This window comes from Cryptotermes secundus, unplaced genomic scaffold, assembly GCF_002891405.2.
Source record: "Cryptotermes secundus unplaced genomic scaffold, Csec_1.0 scaffold357, whole genome shotgun sequence".
Lineage (NCBI taxonomy): Eukaryota > Metazoa > Arthropoda > Insecta > Blattodea > Kalotermitidae > Cryptotermes > Cryptotermes secundus.
Window position 1 is genome coordinate 350,928 of NW_019727094.1, and position 15,841 is coordinate 366,768.

The 15,841-nt window shown below is 37.7% G+C and overlaps 1 protein-coding gene across 5 annotated transcripts in view; it reads right to left on the minus strand.

The window, feature by feature from the left end:
* Nucleotides 1-15,595, minus strand: part of LOC111864383 (tubulin polyglutamylase ttll6) — a 40,969-nt gene extending 25,374 nt beyond the window's left edge. Inside the window, exons 1-7 of one of the 5 annotated variants that reach the window (XM_023851598.2) lie at nucleotides 15,428-15,595; nucleotides 10,617-10,818; nucleotides 8,450-8,775; nucleotides 6,236-6,359; nucleotides 4,958-5,114; nucleotides 2,232-2,362; nucleotides 567-723 (exon numbers count right to left, since the gene is read on the minus strand). In XM_023851598.2, the coding sequence (XP_023707366.1) occupies nucleotides 567-723; nucleotides 2,232-2,362; nucleotides 4,958-5,114; nucleotides 6,236-6,359; nucleotides 8,450-8,747 (867 nt within the window). In that variant the 5' untranslated portion in view covers nucleotides 8,748-8,775; nucleotides 10,617-10,818; nucleotides 15,428-15,595. Of the gene's footprint in view, nucleotides 1-566; nucleotides 724-2,231; nucleotides 2,363-4,957; nucleotides 5,115-6,235; nucleotides 6,360-8,449; nucleotides 8,776-10,616; nucleotides 10,825-15,415 lie in introns of all 5 variants that reach the window. The other 4 variants (XM_023851595.2, XM_023851597.2, XM_023851596.2 and 1 more) reach the window with 4 other exon arrangements.
* Nucleotides 15,596-15,841: the final 246 nt, after the last annotated feature.

Below are 15,841 nucleotides of genomic sequence, written 5' to 3' on the forward strand. Positions count from 1 at the left end.
TAATAATATATTTAGAGAACACATCACCAAGAGGGAAAGACGACAATATCCACTACCAAGGAAGATAAAACACAATCCATGTTGGTTCATGAACAAAGTTCTTAACTTAAAAATAAGTTTTCACACACATTTATAATATAATTTTAACGTAAAGGAAGGCTGCTGTGGTGAAACAAATTCAATTTTATATACAGTGCAGTGGAAAATTACATTTTTAAACTATCCTTTATGGAAGTGATTGCAACTATGTCACTTCTAAGTAATATACTTCAAGAATGTTCTTATTATAAAAGTTTATGTCAAACATCTATTTTGACAATGGAAAATTAACAACTACATATAGTGAGCATCATAAATGTTTTAAGTGTATATAGTCTTATAAAAACATTTACGTGTTGGTGGGTCCTCATTGTAGTGGTATACCTCCGATGACGATTCATTAAGAATCGAAACATGTTAGGTAACTAAGTGCTGAAGTGGTGAAGGCATTATATGTTGCATTGGATTGAAATAAACTTAATTGGAAACTTTTTATACATTTAATGTTTGGCAAAGACTGAACTTACCCTTGAAATATAAATCTGGCAAACAATTTTATCATGTGGTTTAATTTCAGTGATATGTTTTGTGATATAAATGCCTCTCCCTTGGCATCCAGTTTCTGGTTTACAGATATAAGTTTGGTTTTTCGCAGTCTGTGCATAAGCCACCAATTCTCTGTAACTGTAAAGAACCCAAATATAACATCATATTACCATACTCATCTGCTCATAAGACAAAATTTTCTTAATTTAGTTTCCTACAAAGGAGACATTATAATCATGGGGGGGGGGGAAACCCTTCACTGGAACAAATGTTTGCTTCACCAGAAGTGCAAAGAACATGCTGCTTTTAGCATTTCTATCCATAATGTCAGCAGATGTAAACAGCTGAATTGTCTATGTTATTTCAGAACTACATTAAATAAGCAGCACAAGCTCTCATTTTTCATTGAGAATATGGCTACAAGTATTATGTTTTTGGACATTATCCATCGTCTTGTCTATTTTTTAAATCTATGCTGTTCCTTTTTCAAAACATAACATTTCAGAGACTGGATTCTGTCCCCGTCCTCAGGTAAAACCTACTCAGTTGGGTCTAATAGATAGAGCTAGCCCCTATCTCTGGACCTGGGGATGGGGACAGAATCCAGTCTCTGAAATGTTATGTTTTGAAAAAGGAACAGCATAGATTTAAAAAATAGACAAGACGATGGATAATGTCCAAAAACATAATACTTGTAGCAATATACCATCATCACAAACTTTTAGATCTTATGAGAATATGGCTGCTTTCCATATCAATATCATAAAATGTAGTAACCAGAACTTCAAAAAAGGAAAAACACTCAAATTAAGAAATTAAAATCTACTCATGTAATCAGAAAAAAAAATACTGAGAATGAGGACCTCAGTCACATCAGATACTCAACTTGCACAACACCAGCAGCTACAAATACATACTGGCATGGGTACACAGCAAATTTCATAACATCACTAAATAACTGCTGTCAGGTGCATGGCAGGAAACAAACATAACACATACAAAGTCAAACAGAAAATCTACTTTCTGCATATATCAGTTTACAGCAGCAAAAATCTGGCTCAGTATTAAAACTTCAAAAAATAGTTTCCATTGATTTAAACTTTTGGAAGGCATATCACTCTATATTCAGGTTATTGAAGCAAGATACACCTAATCATAATCATCTGATGAAGTGTCACTTCTGAATATTTTATTTGATATGTATAGTGGTAGTCTAAAATTACATGGATCTTTTATAAATTTATAAGTCAGTGACTTCTAACACTTTGCATGGAACAAATACTTGCATTCAGATCAAGAAAATAAATCGCTGCTATGAACAATTAGTATTATTAGGGATAATGGCTACAGCACAACAAACCTTTAGAGACAAGTGCTTCAACAAATTTTTCAACAAATTCGATAATAAAAATAATAAAGAAACAAATAGCAAGAAATTAGCAATTTCAGCTTAACAATCTGTGTGCAAGTATCTCAAAGAAAGAAAATGATATAATGTTGAGATGCTTCAATGACCTCCAATTGCCCAACTTCCCACCAATAAAACTGACATGCATGGCTAAAAAGTCTGCGTACATGCATATACATGACAGTGCATGACATGCCTTCTCTTATGCGAGATTAAAATACATGCATCATACACTTACTCGGCTGGAAGACACCAAGTTTTAGGGAAGAAATTATATTCATTGGGAAACATTTTAAACATGCGGTTAAGATTGCGAGCCAGCAGATCCTTACGACAAATCTCCGACATGCCTGGGAAGTGATTTATTTTCTGAAAAATCCAAAGGTTTGTCAGCCCATACAACAATATTTATATAATAAAACAAAGGGCTTTTAATATATGAGTTTTGGTAGTCTTACTCATGGACCTGAGCCCTTCTGGAGGAGCCGCCAATTCCGCAGCTACTCAAGAATTTCCCAGCATTTACGAACCCGAAGGTTCATTACTGTGTTCACAAGAGCCCACCACTGGTCCCTATCCTGAGCCAGATCTATCCAATCCATACCATCCCATCCTATCTCTCTAAGATCCATTCTAATATTGTCCATCCACCTATGCCTTGGTCTTCCCTGTGGCCTCTTTCCTTCTGGCTTTCCCACCAATATCCTATACGCGTTCCTGCTACATGACCTGCCCACCTCATCTTCCTTGACTTGATCATTCTAATTATACTTGGAGAAGAGTAAAAGTTATGAAGCACCTCATTATGCAGTTTTCTCCAACCTCCTGTCACTTCATCTCTCTTCGGTCCAAATATTCTCCTCAACACCCTGTTCTGAAACACCCTCAGTCTATGTTCCTCCCTTAATGTCACAGACCAAGTTTCACACCCCTACACAACCACATACAAAATTATAGTTTTGTATATTCTAATTTTTATGCTTTTGGACAGCAGATGAGGAGACAAAAGGTTCTAGACTGAATGGTAGCAAGTATTACCCGAGTTCAATCGCCCCTTAAATCTTCTGCTGGGGCATGAACATTCATAACAATGATATCATACCAGCGACCTTTTAGTATTATATATGATATCCTATCACTAACGAATATAAGACCCTGTAATTTAAACAAATGAGGACCTGCAAATTTTGAAGCCTTCATGAGTAATTACAGGTTATGCTATTAGAGCACTGCTTCCTGTACAAACACGACACTTATGGACTGGTAGGACTGCATTGTAAGATGGCAAACATACCCATAACTCTCCACATACCAAGTGACCTAATTTTAGAATGGAAGTGAAAAATATGATCCACCTTATTTATGCAGCATTATGCAAAAATAAGATAGCCACAGGGTTTAACCCCTGGGCTCACAACTATACAATAAGTGACTAAAATGCTAAGGCTACATGGGATTCTGGGCATATACTGTAGGCGGGTATTACTGCAGAAATTGTAGGTTCAAGTGCCCATTCATCTAACAGTAACAGGATATGACAATAAATGACATATTTTAAACATGTATTTTTAATGTAAGATTTGAGGTGTTCAATGCGGTGATTATGAAGAATGCTGTCTTCTGGGATGTGGCGCCATGTATGTCTTGTGAAAGCTGACATTCAAAGGAACGTATCACTGCAGCCACCTGCTCACGCTGGTTTCTCGCTCACAGATTTTTTTACCTGAAGATGGAGGCAATACGTTCCTCCAAAACGTTGGCGCCACATCCCAGAAGAAAGCATTCTTCACGTACTTTTAACATCGGGAATATTACATGTGTAGTTCATACAATACATATGTTAAAATTCAGACACAAAATTATTATCACACATTTAATCAAATTCTGGGTTTTCACCTTTATCATCCAGGAATTGTGGATTTATGACCCCCAATACGGTTGAGCAGACAGCTAGATATTAACTTGGGTAAACAGTGTTAAACATCAAACAAATGCAATGCCCATCCAGTTGGACTGCATGCATACACTGTTACAGACATTTCCACTCACTGAGGTTCAGCGAGAGCTTTAGCACCACGTAACAGCACATTATGGTTTACAGAATTACCATAAGAAAAGCCAGTAGCAAAACCTCTCATAAAAGAAAATATGCTGAAATATCTAGTGACAGTATTCCTATTTTGTCTCCTGCAGTGAGTTATGATAACATGTTTGAAAAAAAAAATATTGAAAATACATGCAGTGTAACGAATTGTGTTGGTGTTCAGTGAAATTATTCCATATCAAGAGTTTCAATTAGACATAATGGCATGCACATCTGAAGCATATTTGGCAATCACTGTATGAGAAATAATTATCAGTCTTAATGTGCTTCAAAGTTTCTAACCAGTGTTTATATCTGAAAACTTGCTTACTTACTCTGTAATCAGCCAAGTGCCAAGTCAAAAATGAAGCCCCCAACTTAAAGATTGAAGATATGACAACATCCGGCCTGGTGAAGTGTATCACATACTTCAGACAGCAGAGATAAACGAGCATAGATCATGGGTGAAATAATGATTTGATGGGGGGGGGACAGAGACACTATGAATTTCATATGAAGCACCTGGGATTGAATCCAGATTTTTGCATTGAGAAGTCAGTGTCTAACTGTCTGAGCTATGGGACAGTAGCAACAGTAAATTAAAGAGTAACCACATATCCAGGTTCAAAATTTAGTGGAACTGACTGAATACAGAACAGTCATAACATGAAATATTATCTCTCATATGTTACATTTCTACCATGAACAGGTTATCCATGTAAAATCAACAAAAACTGTGTCAACTGTAGACAGAACTCTGGATTTTTACATGATGTAAACTAAGATATTTATAATACCTGTCCATCTCAAAAATTAAAGTTATCTCACAATAAGGTGAAGAATGAGAGGAAAGTTACACCCCAAAATATCATCACAGTTACCTGGAATCTTTTCATTTCTTTGACTCTCTCAATTGATACTGATGTATCGGTCCAGTAGAGATTCCATGAGTCATCTTCACACACATCCATCATTCCTAGCTTCATGGCTATTTGTCGAACCACCTCATATTTGCAATTTGTTGTGCAAATTGTAACTCTATAGGAAAACATATATATACACAAATGAATGTACCTGAATTTTGAATTTCCAATTTACATGCATGAGATGATAGCAGCTGAGTACCATGGATCATTTAGATGGTAGATTTTAGCTATGTCAAGTTCTATAAAGGCAGTGCACCAACATGACAGTAACAGTACTATGTAGTAATGGGACATGTGCTTGAAGAAAATATGTTTCTGGGTTGGCATCATTTCACTACCACAATTTTCAATTTCACTAGGTCCAGCAACAGGCTTTTGAGATCATGGCAAGGAATCTCTGGGTGTAACCACACCAAGGATTACCTTCATCAGTGAAGTCAATTTCAGTATCTATTACCCATAGAAATATCTGTACCTTGGAGTTTGTTATATTTACATGAATCATGTGATTATGATGTTAAGCACAGGGCCATGGGTCCAGCTGAGCGCAGCCTAACAAAGACCAGAAGTCAATTCAGTGAAAGAAGAAAGAAGAGGACAAAGCACTGGTACAACAGTGAAACAGTAGTGGACAAGACAAACTGACATCAAAATTATAAGTTGCTGCTGATGGTGAGACAATTACTGTTCCAGAAAACAATAAACATTATAATAAACACAGACACAATTGGGGTAGCTCATAGGGCATAAGACACTCAGAGAAAGAAAAAGACCTAAGGCTGATTTTTTTTCAAAATGCTCTAGGACATTACATAATATTTACACATTTGGTGTTGTGTCAGGCATAAAAAAATTAATAAAAGCTTAAACTATTTTATTATGAACTGAATTAAAAAAGCTGATTCTACATCTGTTTCAAATCTTCCATATACATGTTCAAGAATGTGGGTCCCCTGCATTTCTTTACATAGAGGCTTCACTGTTTATAGGAAACCAATGCAGTTACAATAAAAAGAAATTAATTTCTTGCTTATTCTGAAATTTTCACCATGTTCTGAAATATACTGGTATATATAAATAAAATGTTCTTCTGTCAGTTTACCAATCATCTTTCAAAAATATACTTAAAATGCAACATTTTAGAAGCTGGCTAAACAATATCCGTTTTGAGTGCAGTGACCCATAAAATTCTTTAATTTAATCCTGTCCACTACAGCATATAAATCACTTTACCGGTGTCTTCTTTTCTTCTTCTTCCATCTTCCTTTATGTCCTTCCTCATTTGGAGACAACTCTCTCTCACTTTCAATAGCTATCTTTTCAGGCACTGCTGGTTTATGAAGCACATGTAAGGGTTCTGTAACATTTCAGAATGTTAAGACAGTCTCCTGCATATTCTGTCTGAATACGACTACCAACTTTGACCTAACATTCAGCATCATTCACTCCATTACAGTACAGTTTGAAAGACAGCAAAGAATGTGAAACTGATCATTCCTGGAGATACTGTCACATGTGCCTGTAAAATGACCTTTAATTGTTTATTGTTTATTGTTATTAAATAACTCCACAATGTAACTGTCCAGTTTATGGGAAGGTCAATTGATGTTTGTGTATGGTTAGGGTTTTGTGAAATTCCTCACTTTTGCCTCACAATTTGGAATTTTCCCCCTTGAGACATGCAGCAAGTGGCTTGGGTCAAGCTTGAAGCCAGCTGCCCTTTCGTAAATCAGTTGATTTAATGCGTAACAAGGCCGAGTTCTTTAGAAATTCTAAACTTGACAGGGGGAGTCATAAATTTAGCAGCGTCCTTTCCTGCTAACCCAAAATCTCAGTTTGACAGCCACGCAGCAGGTGGCAAAGTTCACCCCTAAACTGTACACTAGTGGAGATTCGCTTTCTTAATTGGAGGAGAATGATAAGCAACCTCCCAGTCTGCCCGGTCCAGCCAATCATCGTCTGAAGTGGGAGGTCCTTTGCCCGAATTTTGGGGTAACCAGGGCAAGTATTTACCATTCAGGGGGTGCTTGGCAAAGGGACTTTTGAAAGTTACGTTCACCGGGGGTACACGTGTTTGGATCCCCGTAAACACGCCCTGTGGTAACTATTAAGTGTGTGTCCCCAGAACAGTAAGTAAGCCTACATCCACGAATCTGTGAAGGGTACCAATACGGGCCATTTCTATTTAATTAGTGCAAATTTAATAAAGACTCCATACAGTTAATTGGTGTTGTGGTGATTTCCCTACGCCTAAAGCCCCACTAATCACCCAAGTCATGGCCAATCAACACGCCCTGAGAGGAATCGAATTGCTCTACCGGGGCTGGCAGAACCAAAGAAAAACGGTTACAACAAATCCTGTACAGGGGCTTTAGCACCCATAGGATATAGAGCTCGTCAAACTGATACAATCTCATACAAAACATAAAAAGATACATGGTGTAACATTAAATCAAGCCATATCATAACAACATAGATTCATAGTGTATAAATCAGTGAGACTGTTACAGTCACTTGTAGTTACGAGTTACAAGCCTTCAATGGATCCCACTATGAATCAAAACCTGGTGTCTAGTCACTAACATATGACAACAGAGTAGTAATAACTAAATACAGCAGTCAAAAGCTAAACATTACAGGTGGTTCTCACCATATGTCCTTCTGTTTTTCATGTTTTTGCCTATCAGCAGTTTTCTATCAGTATAATGAAGAGCACTAATATCCTGTCTATGGCCATGTAGAAGCATGCCCACTAACTTGTGCTGGCAGTGTATTTGATTCAGACATAACCTTCCTGCTCCTTCTCAGTGCAGCTCAGCATTCATTTAGTGTTTCCCATTTGATGCATTTTCAACATACACTACAATTATCAGGAATGCTACAGCATTTAAGAGTACACAGAAAATAGATCATAAACAACATTGTTAAAGTACAAATTATACAATTAGCAGATGCATTTGGCAGAAAGAATTATAAATGAAATAATTAAGCATACAATTAACTCTTCTCATATAACAAACAAACATTAAATTCACATGCAACTATTCACTATTACATAACACTAAAAGCTTTATTGTTCGATTTAAAAAATGAATGAATACATCTTATTTACATAGCATTTTATGATAAGAATCCGCTCGGCTGTCATGCAAATGGTCCTACTGTCTATTCTGATTGAGAATTAATTCTGAATGCATGAATCTTTTAGGCATTTTGTGTAACTCCTTGGCCAAATCTCTACCTGCAGAGATAAGGAAAAAAATATAAACATACAACCATGCTCCAAATGGGTCTGTACCCCTGAGCAGTTCAAGATCATATGCAGATTAGACAATATGGTCACTGTGACTGACTTCACATATTCGGTATTCAAATTTAATAATTAAAATACTGGTTTACATTCAGTCTTTTCTTTTTATAATATTAAAATACAACATCATACAATACCTGCACATTGTTCAGTAATTTGAGCATTGTGTTCATATTTTCTCTCTTCATCACAATCCTGAGAAAAATTTTCTGGTATGGGCAATTCCTGGATTCTTGGAAGTTTATTATGTACATCATCCAAGGCACGCGCTGCACCAACTCTTCCATCTTCTTCATCTTTGGTCATAATATACTCCACATGGCTGTGGCTTCCTTCACTGTTAATCTTGCTGCTGCTGCCCCAGTAATTCACTAATTCCACCATCTTGCTTGGCCGCACCACTGGGACCATCTTTCTTCCTCTGCCACTGTTCATGACGACTGACTGTCATGACCAAAATGCCCTGAAATAAAAAGAACAATATTACAATACTATTTAAGGAGTTGAGTTTCCTAAAAAATAGTACCTGGATAAAAACCTAAGTCCAGAGTTTGTTCCTAACAAGGATGTCACAAAGGCGGACAAAGTTGCTTGGGTCCGTGACATTCTGTAAGTCATACATGTCCCCTGGGTAGTGCAAAATGAGCAACAAACCTGACAAAGCTTCCCAAAAGGAAACTCTCTATTGGGAAGCAAGAAGCAAAATGGATTAAATCATCCCAAAGGCAGCCATTGGAAACCAACCAACCAGGAGGTTAGAATTTCTTCTCACCATCAGGTCCAAAATAGCTTTTTAGCCCACCTAGAGCCCTATCTAATGCATACTATGATTCTTCATGAAGCGTGGGTGGCTGATGGATGAAAGTGCCTACTCATTTCCATTTACTGCCGAAGAAATCATGGAAGACCTTTACAAGCTATATCCCTTATATACCTTCCTGAGTAAGTAAAGTAAAGTAAAGTAAAAGTATCCCTGTAACAGGCCGAAGAGACTCATAGGGTTGTGAGATGTTGAGGTTTCCACATTTTCTAGACAATCGGCTCATAGATGGCGGTGAGGTTTTCAGCCTTACATGCCGGCCGCCCTTTACCCCCAAGAATATTCCTGGTACTCATTTATGTTAGAGGCTGAGTCGACCCCAGGGTCATAGTGCAGCTGGAAGGATTAGGTCAATTGAAAATACCCAATGACCTCATTGGGACTTCAATCCACAACCTTCCAACCTGTAGCATAGTGCCTCAACCAACTACGCTACCGCGTGCCCCCTCCTGAGTAAGTCCTTCCACATAATCATCCTTTACCTATCTTGGTTGTAACATAGGTGGACAATAGTTAAATTTCTTACAACCACATCTGATACTGGGCTAGGATATGATAGAGCTCACTGTGATACCTGATGCTGGAGGTCTGTAATCTGCTTTGAAGGTTCAAAGGTTTCAATGATATTCAGTGATCAGCTGTATCAATGTGGAAAATCTGTCAAACAGTGCTGAGACTGTCCAGTCTGTCCAGTGTTGTGTTCACACAACGTATTTATACAAACGCTGTCAACTGTCTCAGCCTGGGCCATGTGGGGAAAAGTGGCAGGAGTCAGTAAGGTACTGTCCCTATGCAGACCATGAGGCAAACGGTTGGTCAATCATCAGAATTCATGCTACTAGTCATTGGTCATCCTTTACTATCATCTATAAGTTTGCTCATCTGTTCTACATGTTCATGGACAGGTCCCACAAATGTCTTAGTGGGAATCCTGTATCTCAAGGTAAAATTAAAAAGATAAAACAATATAAAATCCAATTTTTTCACAATCACAGCAGCTTTCCTGGTATATTAAAGTTTTTAAAACTTTGTTGTTTAAGTTAAAATTTATAAACCAAGTAGGTTCGTGCCCCTTCTCTTATCATCTTTCTTGATGGGGGCTGAACTTGTGCCACCTGTCTATCACAACACAGCATGCCATGAACAAACACAGGACGATACCAAGAATCTCCTTCTCATTATTTTATGTATATTGTGATTCCAGGCATTGCGTGTGTATGTATTTTAGCACTCAGACCACCCATTGTGATAGTAGTTTCCAAATAAGTATTGATGTTCCCTCTGAAGATGGTCCGTAAGGACCGAAACATGTAAGGGTGCTACGTTTTCAAGTAATAAAAACTTGAATAGTCACACTGGATGGAGTTGTTTCTTTGTAATTGTTAGTGTGACGGGACCAGAATGAAACAAATCAAAGTACAGTTAAAGTTTACTAGATTATTTCAAAGTTCTGTTTTAAACTAATATATTTTGAAATTACTCACCCTGAATTTCTTCACATCAACCTCAACCAAGTATGTGTGCATATATGTGTGTTCATGTGCACACATGAGCATTACTGTGGTAAGTACATGATACCATCTTCAGCACCTTTTTGAATCTTGGCACACTGCTTTCGTTGTTTACACAGAGTGATTATACATTTGTAACAGGATTAAGAAGCAGCACTCCTCAGCCAAGGATAGGCTGTTGCTAACCAGTAATCCAGAAGTGACAGAAGCATGGAAGGGAGAAAGAAAATACATTGAATTATCATTGCTTCTTCACCTACATTAACCTTGAAGGAATAATTTTTGGCACCCAGGTTACAGTCAAAAAGCTATCCTTCAATGAAGTGGTTATTTTTATTCAAAGGTGCTTGTCAGCTGCAGGAGTTATGTGGTACAGAGTGAAAGATGATCTCTAATTTACAACATGTAATGAAAGTTCTAAAAGGAAGCTGTGACCTGATCTTCCTGTACAGGCAGAGTACAGCCAAAAACTCTGTCATCATAACCAGTAATATGACATATCACTATATCTGGTTAGATTAAAATGGGATCTTTGGTTGGTGACTGTAGAAATGCTTACATTACATCATCTGTGATGTAATTCAAAATTTATAAAATATAATAGGTGAGTCCCTTATCACCACGGCATGGCATGTCCTCAGGTTGCAGATGGAGAAGGCACCCTCCAGATTTGGAGGGAAGCTGCGAATATATTGAATAAGCAGTCACATACGGCCGACAAGGGGTGGTCCTCCAGCTTGGGCATTGGGAGTGGGGCTAACAACTCCTCACCATAAAAACTAATCATGTTATGAAAATGAACACAAAGCCTCGGACCTGGACAGATCCTCTGGATAAACAACCTCAGCTAAAGAAAATGGATATGAGATTTGCTACCTGGAAAGTTAGAAGTATGTACAGGGCAGGTTCACTCAGGGCAGTGGTGGAAGAAATCTTAAAATATAAGTTAGATTTAGTGGGGGTACAGGAGATCAGACAGGACTGACGTGGCATCACACCAGCAGGCGAATATACATTTTTCTATGGAGAGGGGAACGAAAATCACGAATTGGGTACAGATTTTTTCATACACATAAGAATCATATCAGCAGTTTAGAGGGTAGAGTTCGTTAGTGATAGGACATCATATACTAATATAATACTAAAAGGTCGCTGGTGTTAAATCATCATCATCAATGTTCACAGCCCAAAAGAACATAAAATTGATGACATAAAGGCCAGGTTCTATGAAGAACTAGAATATGTACTTGATAAATTCCCAAAGTACCCTATTAAAAATTTTGTTAGGAGATTTCAATACTAAAGTAGGGAGGGAAGACATTTTCAAACCAACAATTGGGAATGTGAGTCTGCATGAAATTATTAATGATAATGGAGTTAGAGCAGTAAACTTTGCCAAATCGAAAAATCTTACTGTCAAAAGTACAATGTTCCCACATCGTAACATCCATAAATTTATTTGGACATCTCCTGATGGGAAGACACACAATCAAATTGGCAATATTTTGATAAGACAGGAGAGGGCATTCAAGTATACTTGATATCCAATCATTCAGGGCAGCAGATTGTGATACTGACCACTACCGGCTGGTGGCAAAGGTTGGGGAAAGACTGGCAGTGAGCAACCAAACAATCCACAGAGTTCATATGGAAAGGTTCAATCTCAAGAAATTAAATGAGGTAGAGAGTAAAGAGCAGTATCGCGTTGAAATCTCAAATGGGTTTGCGGCTTTGCAAAACTTGGAAACTGAGGTGGATGTTAATAAAGCTTGGGAAACTATTAGAGAGAATATAAAAATGTCTGCCAAGGAGAGTCTAGGTTATTATGAACTGAAGAAGCACAAGTCATGGCTCGATGAAGGATGCTCAGAATTACTAGACCAAAGAAAACAAGCCAAATAGCAATGGTTACAGGATCAAAGCGAAATAAGTGGTGATAATCTGAACAATATAAGATGTGAAACCAGCAGGCATTTCAGGAATTAAAAAAGGGAACATCTGAAAGACAAAATTGTTGAGCTTGCAATGAACAGTAAGAACAAGAACACTAGAGACCTGTATAAAGGAATAAATGACTTTAAAACGGGTTACCAGCCTAGCAGCAACTTGGTGAAGGATGAGAACAGTGATCTGCTTGCAGATTCCCACAACATTTTGAACTGGTGGAAGAACTACTTCTCTCAGTTATTGACTGTACATAGGGACAATGATGTTAGACAGAATTCCATACAGCTCAGCCCTTAGTACCTGATCATAGCCCTTTTGAGGTTGAAAGTGCTATTGCAAAATTGAAACGGTATAAACTGCCAAGTAGTGATCAAATTCCGGCACAACATATTCAAGCAGGAGTGAAATATTACGCTCTAAGGTCCATAAGTTAATCATTTCTATTTCGCAAAATGAAAAATCGCCTGATCAGTGGAAGGAGACTATTATTGTAGCAGTTCACAAGAAGGGTAATAAAACTGACTCTAGTAATTATCAAGGGATATCACTGCTATCAACTTCATACAAAATTGTATCCAATATTCTTCTCTCAAGGTTAAGTCCATATATAGATGAAATCGTTGGGGATCATCAGTGTGGGTTCCGACGCAACAGATCAACTACAGATCAGATCTTTTGCATTCGTCAGATATTGGAGAAAAAATTGGAGTACGATGAGACAGCTATTCAAAGACTTCAAGAAAGCCTATGATTCAGTTAGGAGGGAAGTATTGTACAATATTCTCAAAGAGTTTGGAATACCCATGAAACTAGTTAGGTTGATTAAAATGTGTTTAAATGAAATGTATAGTAAAATCTGTGTAGGTAAACATTTGTCTGATAAGTTTCCTATCCAGAATGAAAACAAGATGCTTTATCGCCACTCCTTTTCAACTTTGCTTTAGAATATGCCATTAGGAAGGTCCAGGAAAACGAAGTGGGACTGAAATTAAACAGGACACATCAGCTGTTGGCCTATGTCGATGATGTGAATCTACTGGGTGATAATGTAGATACCACAAAGAAAAACACACAAACTTTAATTGACGCAAGTAAAGAGGTTGGTCTAGAAGTAAACACAGAGAAAACAGTATATGTTGCTGTCTCGTCACCAAAATGCAGGGTAACATCATGATATAAAGATAGGAAACAGATCTTTTGAAAATGTGGCACAATTCAGATAATTGGGAACAATGATAACACATCAAAACCTGATTCAGGAGGAAATTAAGAGACTGAACTTGGGTAATGCTTGCTACTATTCAGTCCAGAACCTTTTGTCTTCTAATCTGCTGTCCAAAAACATAAAAATTAGAATATACATAACTATAATTTTGCCTGTGGTTCTGTATGGGTGTGAAACTTGGTCTCTGATATTAAGGGAAACCAAGGCGTAGGTGGGTGGACAATATTAAAATGGATCTTAGGGAGAGAGGTTGGGTTGCTATGGATTAGATTGATCTGAGTCAGGATAGGGACCAGTCAAGGGCTCTTGTGAACATGGTAACGAATCTTCAGGTTCCATAAAATGCTGGGAAATTCTTGAGTAGCTGCAGAATTGGCAGCTCCTCAAGAAGGGCTCAGCACCATGAGTAAGTAAGTAATGATAAAATAATTATTTTTATGTTTGCTATAAATAGGAAAACATACAACAAGAAAGTCATAAGACAGGTGACCACAATACAAATCTTCAGAGCTGTGAAAACCTCAAACCTCAAATTATAACAAATACTTGTAAAAACATATCTATGTCCCCTGGATTTATAGCAATGAAAGATGGTGACTACAAACTGGTAAGGTTACATTAAAAATTACTTTATTGCTAACAGTGGCACACACTTGGTCTCAGTGCTGAAATGCAACTTTTCAGTTGTCACCTAAACCCCAAGATATAGAGAAAGTGCTCTAACCCTCTGTAAGCATGCAAGCATATGAAATGTGTTAACATTCTGTTTCACTAACATGACATCATGGAATATTATGCACGACCCCCTTCCCGCACACCTATACTACATCATGTCTCTTCTAATTGGACCTGCACTCACCAACAGCTAGTGTAAGACTGACAGTGTTAGCTAATAATGCATATGATATGCTGTTTGAGGTGGCAAAAAATGCCATTTCTCCTGTCACTGTATAAAGCTACATCTTTTATTTTTGAACATGTTAGCCAGGCTAACACAGTTAACATGAACACTCTGTCACTACTTGGTCTATCGTTTAGATGACTGTTACGTCTCACAATTCCTTTAGTAACATACCCATGTACAGTTCAACATTTTAAACCAGACATGAGTTAAGTATCTGATATGTTGGATCTGAGGTTCTCATAGCTGTGGTTATGAACAGTTCTATCTTCTGGGACATGAGGGTGTATGGTACAGTGAAAGGCAACCGACGTTTTGGAGGAACATATAGCCTCTGTCTTCGGGGATGAACAGTGAACCAAGCACGAAACCAGCATAAAGCTGGAAGAAAGCTTCTAAAACTTTGGATTTATTCTCGCAGGACTACGGAGTCTTATCCCATACGATGGAACCCTTCTGGTAGTCTAATAGTTTAGCATGCAAAGGCCTGCTTTGAAACAAATTCCGGTTCATCTCAATTCCTCCATAATTACAGATGATTTTAACTTTGTAACTTAATCATATCAAATTTCTACAGTATTCAAAGTGGTACGAAAAGTATGTGGACTGTTACGTAAGTTACTGTGAGGTTTTATGTAACGGTATGTGACACAAAACAATCGGGAAAGTTAACACATTAGCTCTAAAATAAATTCTCACTTCTGAGGATACCATTTATCTCAATGTGGAAGCTTCGAGTAACAACTTATCGGTATCAACGACTTGTTTTCAATCCAATAGCTGTGAAAAACAATTGTTCAACGTCCAGTTGCGACACTACACCAGCCATCTTTTATCATCTTTATTGACCACATGGCATACACCTCCGCCTCCGCCCCTTCCGTCCTGCCTTCCGGTCATTCAGGTGTGCTGATCAGGAATACCACATTTGAAATGTTAACAATTCCCTATCACGTAATTCAAAATATTCCTATCACTGTCAAACCACTTCGAACGAATTTCGGTATCCCACGAAAATTTTAAGAAGATTTACAAACTGGAAATAGGGAACCAGTCTTATTGATCAAACTATGATTGGGTATAGGGCCGCGCCATAGCTCAAGCGGTTAGTCGCTGGCTTCCAAC